General features: G+C 33.1%; 3 protein-coding genes across 3 annotated transcripts; 1 reads left to right on the top strand and 2 right to left on the bottom strand.

Moving 5' to 3' along the window:
* Nucleotides 1–106: 106 nt before the first annotated feature.
* On the bottom strand, nucleotides 107–1,780 carry LOC131616343 (uncharacterized). The gene is made up of 4 exons (XM_058887650.1): nucleotides 1,341–1,780; nucleotides 729–941; nucleotides 504–584; nucleotides 107–388 (listed from the first exon to the last, which is right to left on the bottom strand). The coding sequence occupies exons 1-4, from the start codon at nucleotides 1,654–1,656 to the stop codon at nucleotides 255–257; spliced, it is 744 nt and encodes a 247-aa protein (XP_058743633.1). The 5' UTR covers nucleotides 1,657–1,780; the 3' UTR covers nucleotides 107–254.
* A 1,160-nt stretch (nucleotides 1,781–2,940) lies between these two features.
* LOC131616344 (uncharacterized) lies at nucleotides 2,941–5,013 on the top strand. Its single transcript, XM_058887651.1, has 10 exons — nucleotides 2,941–3,167; nucleotides 3,240–3,316; nucleotides 3,394–3,476; nucleotides 3,552–3,612; nucleotides 3,680–3,747; nucleotides 3,834–3,915; nucleotides 4,039–4,122; nucleotides 4,235–4,312; nucleotides 4,395–4,514; nucleotides 4,639–5,013. Exons 1-10 carry the CDS (start codon nucleotides 3,074–3,076, stop codon nucleotides 4,813–4,815), a joined length of 924 nt encoding a protein of 307 aa, XP_058743634.1. The 5' UTR covers nucleotides 2,941–3,073; the 3' UTR covers nucleotides 4,816–5,013.
* Nucleotides 5,014–5,981: 968 nt separating this feature from the next.
* On the bottom strand, nucleotides 5,982–11,238 carry LOC131616345 (uncharacterized). The gene is made up of 6 exons (XM_058887652.1): nucleotides 10,784–11,238; nucleotides 7,949–8,013; nucleotides 7,586–7,842; nucleotides 7,141–7,215; nucleotides 6,962–7,024; nucleotides 5,982–6,304 (listed from the first exon to the last, which is right to left on the bottom strand). The coding sequence occupies exons 1-6, from the start codon at nucleotides 10,888–10,890 to the stop codon at nucleotides 6,260–6,262; spliced, it is 612 nt and encodes a 203-aa protein (XP_058743635.1). The 5' UTR covers nucleotides 10,891–11,238; the 3' UTR covers nucleotides 5,982–6,259.
* Between the last annotated feature and the right edge of the window lie 2,109 nt (nucleotides 11,239–13,347).

A 13,347-nucleotide genomic window follows, 5' to 3' on the forward strand; every position in this document is an offset into this window, starting at 1 on the left:
CACACATGATTGCATTTATATTATTAACAAAAATAGGATTTGTAACTTTTGACTTAGTTTCTCTTTCTCATATATCACCCATGTTACTATTTTAAACAACCCAGAATTTTGATTAGTGTAGTGTTCATTATAAATATTAAAATGGATGGATTGTACATCTACTAAGGTTTTTCATAATCTATGATTTCTGTAACATTTTTACAGAAATCATACAATGTAAAAAATTCTACTTATATTTTTCTTGATTTAGAAATTTATCTAATCCTCTTGTAATTAGCTGCTACAATCTCAACGTCTCTTATCCTCTTGAGATTCTTATTTCTATAACTGCATGTAAACTGGCTTCGCGAAATGCTTCCAGGAAGTTCATCAACTTTATCTTGAATATCTATGAAAAGCCCATCAAATATGTCAGTATCGAGATTATGGCAGATATAAATTTGTTTCTGTTGAGTATAAGGTAGATCAGTAGCTTTGGTTAAGAAGGACATTCACAATCTCACCATTTATTTTTAGCTTCTTGAATTGGTTGACATCTTCAAAGAGTTGCTTTCTCTTGCAGTTTAGGACATTCAGAATCTCACCTTTTGAAAAGAACAAAGAAAAATATAAACAATTGTCAAATGATACAGAACAAACAATCATATAACATACATCACTATTCTAGAAAGTAATATTAATTCAAATCCAAGTTTCACAAATAATTGAAGAGAATCAATGATATATACCTGATTTGCTCTCTCTCAACTTTTTATTCTTATGCAGGTTAATATCTTCAAGTTGATTCCCTCTATTGCTACCATCATGCTCAGTTTGTATCACCTTAACAATCCCATTTTGAAAATTTTCAACTTGATTCCCTCTATTGCTAATAATCCCATTTTGAAAATTTTCAAGTTGATTCCCTCTATTGCTACCAGCATGCTCAGTTTCATGTCCTCCTGCATAAGCACAACTCAATTGATATAAAAAATTTTCTCACCTTGTTGATCATCTATAACAAATTTAAAACGACTTAGCATAAATAGGGATGGCAAAACGGACTTGGCCTTTGTGCCTGTTATATCCCTTATTTTTCTAACAGGTTGACTCAAAATTTTAAATTTGCATCCTCTACTATTCCGCTCCGTCTCTTTTTGATAACATCAAACATCCTAAAATAAATTCTACATCTCAATAATCAAATTTGCCTCATCAACCAAACATTCTCAGCTAATTGACACTCCCTACACACACCTTCAACTATTTCCATGAGTAACATCATCCATCAATTACTACAAAACATTCAACAAAACCAAAAACCAACAAAAAAAAACAACAAAAAAGTCAACAAAACATACCATTATTCCCCACTTTGCCAGTGACAAGAAGAGCATCATGATCATGTTTCCCAGTAGACAAACCTTTACCAGAGAAGAAAGAGAGAAGAGAGTCCCAAGTGAGAGAGGAAGAGATAAAATCAATCCCTCTACTTATAAAGTAACCATTCAACTTCAACGTTGATGGGTCTAACCCAAAGGCTTTACCAATTGAACCAAAGTCGATTTTTTTATCATCACAAGTAGCAAGTTGAATAATTTTTGAGTTTGGGAGTGACGGGCTTGACATGAACAGTGTTATCTCTCTGTTTCTCTTCTTCCCCGACAACAATGACATGTCTTTCTTCTAAAACCTATGGTTACAATCTATGTTTCTTGTTTTTCTATGCTTCAGAAAACACTATTTGCTTCAGAGTTCTATTTAGTTTTAGTTTTTTTATGATCATTACTTGATATTTGTTTTTCACTTTTCAGTGTGTTTTATGCCATTGTTTTCTCGAAGTGTCTAGATAAACCAAGTAGGTACGAACAGGGAGATTGGGCCGGGTCGTGTTTTATAGGGCCTCATGTAGTTGTCATATATCCACTTTAGAGAGTTAAACATGGCACCCTTCAAATTAATCATGACACTCCTAAATATATATTGCTTGTAACACCGTAATCTTAATTATCGCAAACAAAGGAAGTTTAGTTGCTCTGTAATCTTAATTATCGCAAACAAAGGAAATTTAGTTGCTCTATAGTCTCGAAAGTAGGCATCATTGGTGGAACTGCGTTAACAAAGATTAATCGTGTTCATTATTTTTAATTTTGTTTCTCTTTAATCTTATATATTTGTTTCAATTATTCCAATTGTTAGAACAACAACTATTATAGAAAATTAAAGAGAAAAGAAGTTAAAAGACCATAAACATGGTCGATTCAAACTTGATAAAGAGTCGAAGAATTGTGTCTTCTCGGTTACGCAAAAGGTGTGAAGTGGTTCATGTTATGAGATTCGATTAAAAAGAAGATGGTAATCATAAGATGTGAGAATGATTGTTGTGATTATGTTAGCCTTGATGATTGTTCTTTTATTTTCTTATTAATGTATGTTGATGATATATTGATTGCTGCTAATCATTTACATGGCGTAACTGAACTAAAAATCATGTCGGAAAATATGAAAGACTTAGATACTGATAAAAAGATTTTTGGTATGAAAATTCATAGAGATAGTAATGCTAGAAAGTCATGGATCTCTTAGAAAAACTATATTGAAAAGGTGCTAGAATACATGTATAAAGTATTTGATTTCTCTTAATATGTATTCGAGTATTGTAAATAGAACAAAATATAATAGAAACATTCTATCTTTTTAAGAACTTAATTGACTTGACTAGTTTAAACTAAGGATTTAAAATTAAAGAAAATGTATGATACAAACTTGAAAACAAAAAAGAATGAAGCTAGATGAACTTAGCATTCTGATCAAAGTTACTTGAAAAGTCTATTACTAACAACCAATAAAATGCATCATTAAGTTCTTTTCTTGGAAAGCAAGCAAACCAAAAGTAAAAGAATCAGAATGAGAATGTTGAAGACAGAAGAAAAGCTCAGAAAAATCCAGAATTTAGTTTCATGTTTCTTCACATTCTCAAGCACTTGTAATATAACAACATGTAATACTAATAACATCGGTGTCATATAATTTCATTTTCTGTATTTTTTTGCATATTTGTCGCAGTTTCCATCATTTCATCTTTGTACAAAAAATGGCTATTCCTAAAGTGAATGAAAAGTTACTTGAAGACCTTCAAGTGATGGGATTTCCACAAGCAAGAGCAACAAGAGCACTCTATTATTCTGGTTAGTTTATTCATTTCATGAAATTAATTAACTTGGATAATCACTTTAACAGCTATATTTTTGCTTTACTAGGAAATACAAGCTTAGAGGATGCTATAACTTGGATGATTGATCATGAAAATGACACTGACATTGATGAGTTTCCATTGGTAATAACAATTAATCACTTCTATAATTCAAAACTTTGTTTTGCATTAGTCTATAGTAATTGTTAACATTTTGACAGGTTGATGTAGACATTATCGATATCGATACATCTTCATCATTTCCTATCACAGAAGAAATGAGAATGAAAGCTTATAGTTTAAGGTTTTGTGACCCTTCTCTCAACTATCATATCTTCGGATTTTTTATCCGTTGTCTCTAATATTTCAACTTTTGCAGGGAACAAGAGAGAAAGAGGAAACGGAATGAAGAAAAAATAATCGAAAGAGAAAGGGAAAAGGTATCTTAGTTTTATGTAATCATAGAGATAGTTGAGAATATTGTGATATTCATTGCTATGATTTCAGGAGAGGATTCAAGCAGGTAAGAAACTCCTTGAGGCGAAGAGAATCGCGGAAGAAAATGAAAGAAAACGGTATTTTAATGTTTTTACTAGTTGCTTCTTTTCCGTTTATTTTACGTAAACTAGTTACTCAAATTCATCATGAATGTGTTTATCAGGAATTTAGCTTTGAGAAAAGCAGAAAAAGAAGAAAAACAAAGAGCTAGAGGTAACATTCTCAAGAAACTAGAGCAGGATAAGGTATAGAATTTATTATCAAAATCATTTTAAGTCTCTACCTATTTTTTGATCGGCTTATCCGTCCGAAGCACTTATAAAGCTCTTTCAAAGAGCTTATGAAAACGGTTTATACGGTTTATACAGCTAAATAGAAGATCTGAACATGGATTACCTTTAGAAAGCCAAGAAAATGTGAGATCATCCGCGATTGAAATAAAGCATGACAAGGTTTGATGATTAACATATGTTTTACTCAACATTGGATTCTTAATCTGATATTCTACTTTGTTTTCTGTTTCCTGTTAAGATTATGTTATCTAACATTTGGATTTACTTGCAGATTTCAAAGCCGGTTTATACAAGTACAAAAGTTGAGCATTTGAGAGAATGTTTGAGGTCTCTCAAGCGCGAACACAAGGTTAAACACTAAGCATAATACATGTTTTCTTTTTCTTTTCTCAAAGGTTTATTTATTTTATCGGTATTCGAATTCTCCGTAGGGTGAGAATGCAAGAGTCAGAAGAGGCTTTGAAACACTTCTAGTGTATGTTGGAAATGTTGTCAAGAATCCAAAGGAAGAAAAATTCAGGAAGATTAGACTGAGCAATCCATTATTTCAGGTGAGACATTTTCCTAAACAAATCATATTTGTGACATTATCATCAAGGTGCAAAAGTGTTACATGGCTCAAATTTTTTGGAAAATGTCATCAACATTGAAGTTTTTTCCATGTATTGTTAACAGGATAGAGTTGGAAGTTTAGATGGAGGTGTAGAGTTTCTTGAGCTATGTGGTTTTGAGAGAACAGATGAGTTCTTGTATCTTCCTAGTGAAAAGATTGACATGGGACTACTAAGTTCAGCTGGTTTTGTCTTGAATTCTGCTATCACTAATCCTTTCTTTGGACTTTTGAGTACTTAACTCATTATTAATTTAGTTTGGAAAGTGCATTGTTGTACTACAATGTAAAGCATGTATAACACTGAAACTGTCTTTTCAGTTTATGAATTATTATATCATTTATTGTTTTTTAAAGTTTCATATTATCATCATGCACGTTTGTGATATAATACGAAATTGTTCAATCATCGAGCATAATATCGTGATTGTGTAGTCAGTGTGAATTCTAATTTCATCAAGCATCCACTTTAGTTAGATTCCTTCACAAATATCTTGTGTCATAGCTCTGTATTCAGCTTATGCACTATTCCTAGCTACCACAAGTTGCTTCTCCAAATTAACATGTTACCCCATACAAATGTCCAATGACCTGTAGTGGATATTTTGTCAGATAAACACCCTGCCTAATCATAATCAATATAGACTTCAATGTCTCTATTTGAGTTTTTGTGAAAATAAAGTCCTTGGCCTGTTGTACCTTTAAGGTATTGGAGAATTCTATTATTTGTTATCATGTGAGTCTCATTTGGGTTTGATATGTACCGACTAGCCATACTTACAGCAAACCATATCTGGCCTGGTATGAGTAAGATATAATAGTTTATCAACTATATTAGACTTTGATATCTATCTTTATCTGCTGGTGCACTCTCTTCTTCACTTCTTTTTACTGGTTTTATGGGAGTGTTGGAAGCTTGACATCCAAACATACTGGTTTTTTGAAGTAAGTCTAGAGTGTACTTCCTCTAAGATACATAAATTTCATCTTTTGTCTGCGCAATTTTCATCTCTATAAAGTACTTGAGCTGGCCTTAATCCTTGACTTCAAATTCCTTGGTTAGCAAACTCTCCAGTTGAGCTACTTTATCATAATCACCCCTTGTAATAACAATGTCATCAACATAGACAATAAATAGAATTATCTTACCATCCACCGAGTGCTTGAAAAACGTAGTATGATTTGTTTGGCATTGAACAAAACCATCTTGCTTAACAACTTTTTGGTCAATCTGTCAAATCATTTTGTTTTAGAACCCATCCAATTTCAGGGTGTTTTGAAAAGTATAAATGGTATATCTTTTTAATTATCATTACACATTTTGCACAATTCGCACGCAAGGCATCCAATAGAAGTTCACTAAGTTATGCAAAATTGGGAAACTTCAGTTCCACAAAAGATTGAAGTGTTTAAAGTTAAACCATGGACTAATTCAAAAGGTAAACTACATTGAAACCCATTAATATTTAAGTACAATTAAGAGATCTAGGAGAATGGAGGGTTTTGCCAAATAAACTACAAAACTAACCTGATTCATGTCTAAAAAATAGGGGAAGTAAAACAAGAAAAATGAAAATAGTCATAATGACATGCTATTACACTTAGTTTTCATATGCTAATCCATCTTCCCCCATTGTCTGCAAGGATAAGGTCCACCCATAGCTAACAACATCAATTCCAACAGTGTCAGAGTTTTGACTCCAATGCTAAAAGTATCTTCTTTCTTGGACCCTAGAACCAATAAACCATAAGTACAATGTGTTTTTAACAAAATATAAAAAGTATTACATATTTGAACATCAAAAACCGGACACCATTCAGAGTCCCTATGTATTTTTTGTATGTGTCGGTGTATTTTCGAAATCCAAGAAAGTGTATGAGATTATAAAGTAGGTAAGTGATAGAGATAGAGGTATAAGAGAGGTATACAATGTCAAAATTTTGGTGTTCAAATAACACAACTCTTACCAAATGGATTACAGATCAAACCTAAGAGTATGTTTAGCTTATCACAAAGCAAGGTAAATGCAATCATGACATGAAGATATTGGTTAATAACTATACACCAACAGTATCAATATATAAAACACAAAATCTAATCATATTTGGATCATCTTTTCACGTCATCATATTATTATATAAAGCATGTTTACATTGAGACAGAATGGTGAGGTGTGATTGAATATCTATGTGGAAGTTGTTTTCACTGTCAATATATAGTTACTATCATATCATAATCACACACAAAAAAAAACTTTTTAAAAACATGGATTATAGTTAAAAAAGAAAGAAAATAAAAGTCATGCTATCTGTGGATCTTCAAAATACTACTGAATAAAACAGAAGGAAAAACACAGAACACAAGTCCAACACTAGATTGATGCATACCATTGGTATACCCATGACCTTGAGGTCCTCATCATTCATATGTTTGAGAGCTGCCATATCAACCTGAAAAAAAATACAGCTTTTACATAGAGTACTAACTCGTGACAATCAAATAAAAATCCAGTTAAGATGATGAACTTTTTTAATGGAGGGAAAAGAGAAACAGATGTATGACATACTTCTTCAGCTTGAAAAGTTATGAGATACTTTTCGAGACCCAAGGACAGCAAAAAATCATCCACTGTAATATCAGCCTGTAAAAATAGCAGATTAATATGCTTTTAATTTTCTTTTACTTAGTAAAGAAATTACTGATATTAAGAAAATTGGAAAGACGTGGCTTTTGCCTATTACGAACATAAATTAGCAAGATTTCATCTATTCACGAGAACAGGAGAATTATAAAATAAATAAACATAAACTAAGAATTATATTAGATTAAACATAAAAAAAAATGATTCCTGCATATCTCATAAGACATTGCCTGTTTAAGAGAGAATGCAACAGCATACATACACGTAAAGGAAAAAGGGACAATGGACCATGGTGTGCACTATGAGTGACACCACAAACATCAAACAATAGATTTAAATGGACTACTTACTAAAGTTACAGCGATAATACCTTCCGTGCCTTTTTAGGAGCTGGGTTAGCTGGTCTTTTGACTGCAGGAGCCTCAGTGCCAACACTTGTATTGCTCGGTTTAGCAATCACTTTTGACTTCGGTGGATCGGAGTTTTTAGGTTGTGAATTCATTGTCCCTGATAGTCTTTCGCGGAGATCTCGGATGTTTGGAGCAGAACTTTTTCCAGGCCTAGTTGCAGGTTGAAGACCTTTCTTTTGAAGCTTATGACGAAGATCTTGACCAGTAACTTTGCGATCTTCACAAGTCATTAACAAACAGTCAAAAACCCATAAAAAAGAACTATTGGCATCCAACAGTGGTAACTTATACTTGCATATGAGAATAACAGAATCAATCCATACTAGTGGTCTGGGGTTGTTCATCATCATCATACAGATCATGTTCCCACTTGTCATCCTGCCTCGGCCTACCAAAAAATAAAAGATATCATCATTTTTTATTACAATATGCGTTCAAACATCCAAGAAAAACTTGCTACATAAGAAGCATATAGTGACCAAAGCTGTTATGGATAACCAATCGAGTAGAATATACTAGACCCAACTGAAAAAGCAGTAATTCAACAGCCGCATGAAAGAGGCTTGGTTTGAACTTGTCATTAGTCAAAATTACAAATCAAAGATATTAAATATATCTTCTGACTACAGTGTTTCTACCAAGGAAAATGACCTGGCATTATATGATGCTACAAAATACCAATAGTTTATGCAACAGAACTGTTCTATCTGGGCAAGAAGAGGTAATAACCGCATAAATTTACCCTGAACGCAGTGTAAAACTTGGTGGAAGAAACTAATTTATGTAACTTGAAGAAACTAATCTACAAGATGATCAGGTAAACAACTACCAATTTCCTGAAAAAGAAACCTTCCAATGACGTAAATTTACCCAAATGACTTATCTTCTAAGGTGGCAGGTGAACATGTCTAAGTGAAAAATAAATTGAATAAAAGAAAGTGCTTCATATGTCTGGAATGGTTAATGACAGTGGATGCAGAACAAATCTCCTTCCAACAGTGGAATTTGAAAGTCATCGAAAATGAGTCTTGCATTGTGGGAATACTCCCTACTGAGATGAGAATGGCTCTCACTACTCACAACTCAATCCCAATTTCCACTCCAAACACAAACCTGTCTTTCCTTTGGCATGCCTTCCCGTACATGCACATTTTTCTCACTCTAACCTAGCAAGCCCACTCCCTCTATTTCCTTTCCCAGTATGCCGTTCCTTCTATACACATGTTTAAGAAGCTTATCACATCAGTATTCACCAGTAATGACTAATGAATGAACTAGCTCACGCAGTATTTTGCAACAGTGTCAGCTCATCTGTGCACTGCAGTATCACCTAACAGAAGATAATACTATCAGCAGACGATACTTACTAATAAAGTCAGTGAGGAAACTACAGCAGAACTGTGGATTTATGGCACATATCAGCAAGAGAGTTTAGGGTTCAGCTGTTCCTAAGACTAGTATCCTCTGAGAGTCATGTGTAATTTGTTTAACTTTGGGGTTGAGTGAGAAAAATAATCATAATAAGGACAGTGTTCTCTGTATAGTGTGTACTTGGTTATTGTCAAATGAACAAAATGCATAATCCTTATCACTGGAAGCTAGTTTGAATAAACTTTTCAAAAGGCACTTATAAGTCATAACCAAAGAAAATAAAAGTTGAAATGATAACGAAATCAGAGTATTCTCTGAAAAATAAATTCTGGCATAATTTGAGATCAGCTTCCGTAGCTCAACTTTTTTGAAAGCTCTGTCATCTAGTTTCTTCATCAAAACTTAAAACTATAAGTATAAATTGACAACTTGTAAACAAGAGCTTCCTCAGCTTCCTATTCTTTATATTTATGAGATATCTCAGAAGCTCTGTCAAACTTCTCCCATAAGCTGATCCAAACTAGGCTAGAGTTCTATAGAATATTAAATACACAGCTGATTGATCCACTCCTCAATCTGATTCTTGGACTTGAGGTGAGTTAGAAAAATACTCTTGAATTATATGCCTAAAAAAATAACTTATGGCATATCCGAATTCCAAAAGCAGTCTTTTCAATTTACTTCAATAAGCTTTCCAAAATAGTTTATCAACCAATAACACTATAGTAAACTTCCTACAAAAAAAAAAACTAAATAAGCATTTAATCAACTTATTTACCTAAATGTTTCCTAAGTCCTTCTATGTCATTAACTCTTTCCTATATCCTTATTTCTGGTCCCATATTGAGTTCCAGCTTCTATATTTCACCAGGTCCATCTTTTAAATTTCACCCAAACTCTTCTCTCTCACATACACATACTAGTACACTCTCTAGTCTCGTAAATTGCTCGCCACTACCTTCCACATCAACAGTTGCAAGTCATTAGTGTATAACAGGCACTATACCTCAGAGGAAAGTTGCTAGGGAGTCATATGATGAATAATGATGCTTTTATGGTCAATAAAACTTGGTTTTTAGTCCCTGTAATGTAACAACTGACAGAAAAGAACAGCAATTGGATATACATGTACGTGGGTGTTTCAGGTTAAGGAAAACCTAGACAATTCTATCAATAGGTATAAAGCCCGTCTAGTGGCTAAGAGGTTCCATCAGCAGTCAAGATTTAATAATACAGAGACATTCTCTTCAGCATTCACAAACTTTAAACAACTCAGGTAGCTCTCACTAATGGATGTCCTATACACCAGCTGGATGCGAGCAATGCACTAATACCACTCCCACTTCTTTCTCCAATCATTCGAATTTAGAAAAACATTCCCAAACATATTAAACATCAACTAAACGTTTTTGTTAATACAACAATGGCAACAGGGTTTCATCCAAAACCCACACACAAATCACTCAAGTCCCTCACCCCTATCGCAATCCTAATAGCTTAACCATACCTAAAATCAACATTTTTTTCTAGCCATTATATTTCTGAAAACGTAATCAATCATATACCTTGAAACAAATGCTTACAAATACCATACACAATCTAGATCCATACCCTAAAACTGTTTTAATCAACAAAAATTCTAACACATACGTCACTAAAACTCCACAAAAATCCAACATTGCAAATATTAAACAACTAAACGAACTATACCCATGACAAAAACATCACAAACACGAAATAACTATCATACTAACAGCATGAATGAATAAAAACTTCAAAGCACAAACCTCTTGCCGCCAACTTGGCGTTGCTGCCGAGTAGATACACTGATGCTCCCGTCGAGACGCTCCTTCACCGACCTCCTCGCTCCACTTTCCACCCGATCAGCATACATCTTCAACGATTTAATTAGTTTTCTTAATCAACAAAAAATTAGCCCCAAATCTATGAACCCTAATTTCAAATCAGGGTTGAGATGAAATGTAAAACGAAATGCACTATTAGCGGAGGAAAAAGGGGATTGGGTCGCAGAAAATCAAAAACCCTAAGAACCCCAATTTTTTGTTATTGATCGTGAAAGAGAATGGTGGCGGAGAATAAATAAAAGCGGTTTTCGGAATCGGCGTTGCAGAGAAAAACTATGAATCGAAGTGTGGATTTTTTGAAGTGAGGTTTTGTGTGGAGAGAGAGAGAGAGAGAGAGAGAGAGAGAGAGAGAGAGAGTAAAGGGGAAATTGTGAAGTGATACGGGGCACTATTGGTTTTGGCGCTTCACGAGAAGAAAACGTTGCAAACGACAGCGTTTCTAGAAAATACAATTAGAAGGAAATTAATTAATGAATTTTTTTTTTTCTGTATTAGTCTTTCTTTGCACTTCTTGTGCTTAGTTTGACTGTATAATATATTTTGCTTTTTCAAAAAAAAAATTAATGAACTTTTTTTAACAATTGGTAAAAGAAAAAACAGTTTAGCAAAAATCTAATATTCGATAACTTTTGAATTGTGATAAGTTTTTGCATGGAGTTTTTTGTTTTTTTTTTGCCTTTACGTTGTTGTTGTCGGTCAAACCATTGAATAGATGTGAATTTAAGTCTTCTAAATCGTTATTCTAACTAAAGGCCAATGCATCACTACTGGGAAGGAGAAAGTGGACCTGATTGAAAAGGGACTTATGAAAGTCTTTCTTGAAAGAGAAAACCGATTAACATTAGTTGTGTTTACTTCTATTAAGGTAGATACTAACACCCTGAATATAGAAAGGGGGAGGTTTGCGGGAATTTGTGTGGAGATTGATCTGGATATGTCGATTGTCAAAAAGATCAATGTTAATGCTCATTGGTACAACGTGCATTGTGAAGGTCTTCACATTATTTACTCCAGGTGTGGTTGTTATGGACATCACACCGGTGATTGCAAGAAAACACCAAATAATCTGACAGGGTCGGCCCAACCCGTTTAAAGGCCTAAAGAAAATTTTAAAGTGAGGCTTTTAAAATGTATTTTAAAATATTATTTTGTTGTTGCTAAGAGTTGAACTCAATATCAAAAGGAAAAGAGGCCTATATTTTATCAACTAAACTACAATAATATATATAACTCAAGTGTCATTATATATTTTTATAAGTAAATGAAAAAAATTTGAGGCCTTTTTTAAGCCCAAACTTTTAAGGCCAAAAGCCCTAGCTTGGGTAGCTTGGCCCTTGGGTCGGCCCTGTAATCTGACACAATCGGTCGTTCCTACGGTGGCGCAACCAAAATGTCTGCTGAAAAACAATGTTGTCTATGAGCAAATACTAACGAAACGACATCAGGAAGTGGGCAAAGATAGCTTCAAAGTTGTAGCAAAATAATATGGAGAAATAAATGTAATTCATGATGATTGGGTGATGGTGCAGAGAAAAAACGCAACAAAAGAGTCAGTTATAGACAAGGGAAATCTTTATCCAATAATGCACCTAGAGATACAGAGAGTTATAAAATCAAGTGGTCTGATGTTTTCTTAAAAAAGAATAAGCATTGACAACAAAACTAATGGACCTAATCAACTTGACGTAGTTTCCAATAAACAATGATTTGATAAGAATAGATCCACCCCATACATGCGTCAACCAATACACATAGAGACAGTGGCGGAGCCAGAAATTTTAAGGAGCCTGGGCAAAAAATTTACACCTTATTTTTACTAATTTTACATCATGTCTCTACTAGTTTTGCTCTTGATTTTATCTAAAAAAAAAAATCTCTTGATTTTGTCCAAAAATTTCACACCATATTTTTAGTGTTTTTGTCCTTAACTTTGTCTAAAAATTACTAATTTTGCCCCTGATATTGTCTAAAAATCAACTTTTAAGTGGGGAATATAAAACGAAAGGATGGGTTGAACGCGGACGCATGTCCGGGTTCGCTGGGCTGTAGCTTCGCCCATGATTTCGTGTACTCTAAAAAAAAGATGATAAGGAAATAAAGAGTATTCCAATTGTCTTTAGTTTTTGTTAGATCTATTATAGTGAACAATAGTAAATGTTCAATTGTAAACGTGTGCCCTTGAGGAAACTAAAAAAACTCTAAAAATTCAAATAGTTTTTTTTCCACTTTAATTTTTATATTGGTTTATTATAATATTATAATTGACTTGAAATTTCAAATTATTATGCATTTATTTTATTTTATAACTATAAATTTACTTATACATTAATTTTAGTATTATTTTTATTAAAGATAATTTATTCAATAAAAAAGAAAATAAAAAATGAGGGACATAAAATATAATCCCTCAAAAGCTAACAAAATAATATTTGAACATTTTCAACTTATTTCATAAAAAAAACCCCAAAAATTTTAAAGTTATTTAT

Source organism: Vicia villosa, linkage group LG7 (genome assembly GCF_029867415.1).
Source record: "Vicia villosa cultivar HV-30 ecotype Madison, WI linkage group LG7, Vvil1.0, whole genome shotgun sequence".
NCBI classification, from domain to species: Eukaryota; Viridiplantae; Streptophyta; class Magnoliopsida; order Fabales; family Fabaceae; genus Vicia; species Vicia villosa.

Bases quoted from the DNA above. Each gene is read 5' to 3' on its own strand.
- LOC131616343 (XM_058887650.1), bottom strand. From the start codon at position 1,656: ATGTCATTGTTGTCGGGGAAGAAGAGAAACAGAGAGATAACACTGTTC. The intron at 585-728 runs GTATATATCATT...TCTTTTCAAAAG, and splicing joins GTTGAGAGAGAGCAAATCAG to GTGAGATTCTGAATGTCCTA. The intron at 389-503 runs GTGAGATTGTGA...GGCTTTTCATAG, and splicing joins CAAGAAGCTAAAAATAAATG to ATATTCAAGATAAAGTTGAT.
- LOC131616344 (XM_058887651.1), top strand. From the start codon at position 3,074: ATGGCTATTCCTAAAGTGAATGAAAAGTTACTTGAAGACCTTCAAGTG. The intron at 3,477-3,551 runs GTTTTGTGACCC...CAACTTTTGCAG, and splicing joins ATGAAAGCTTATAGTTTAAG to GGAACAAGAGAGAAAGAGGA. The intron at 4,313-4,394 runs GTTAAACACTAA...AATTCTCCGTAG, and splicing joins CTCTCAAGCGCGAACACAAG to GGTGAGAATGCAAGAGTCAG.
- LOC131616345 (XM_058887652.1), bottom strand. From the start codon at position 10,890: ATGTATGCTGATCGGGTGGAAAGTGGAGCGAGGAGGTCGGTGAAGGAG. The intron at 7,843-7,948 runs GTATGGATTGAT...TGACTTGTGAAG, and splicing joins TGAACAACCCCAGACCACTA to ATCGCAAAGTTACTGGTCAA. The intron at 7,216-7,585 runs GTATTATCGCTG...CTATTTTTACAG, and splicing joins CTCCTAAAAAGGCACGGAAG to GCTGATATTACAGTGGATGA.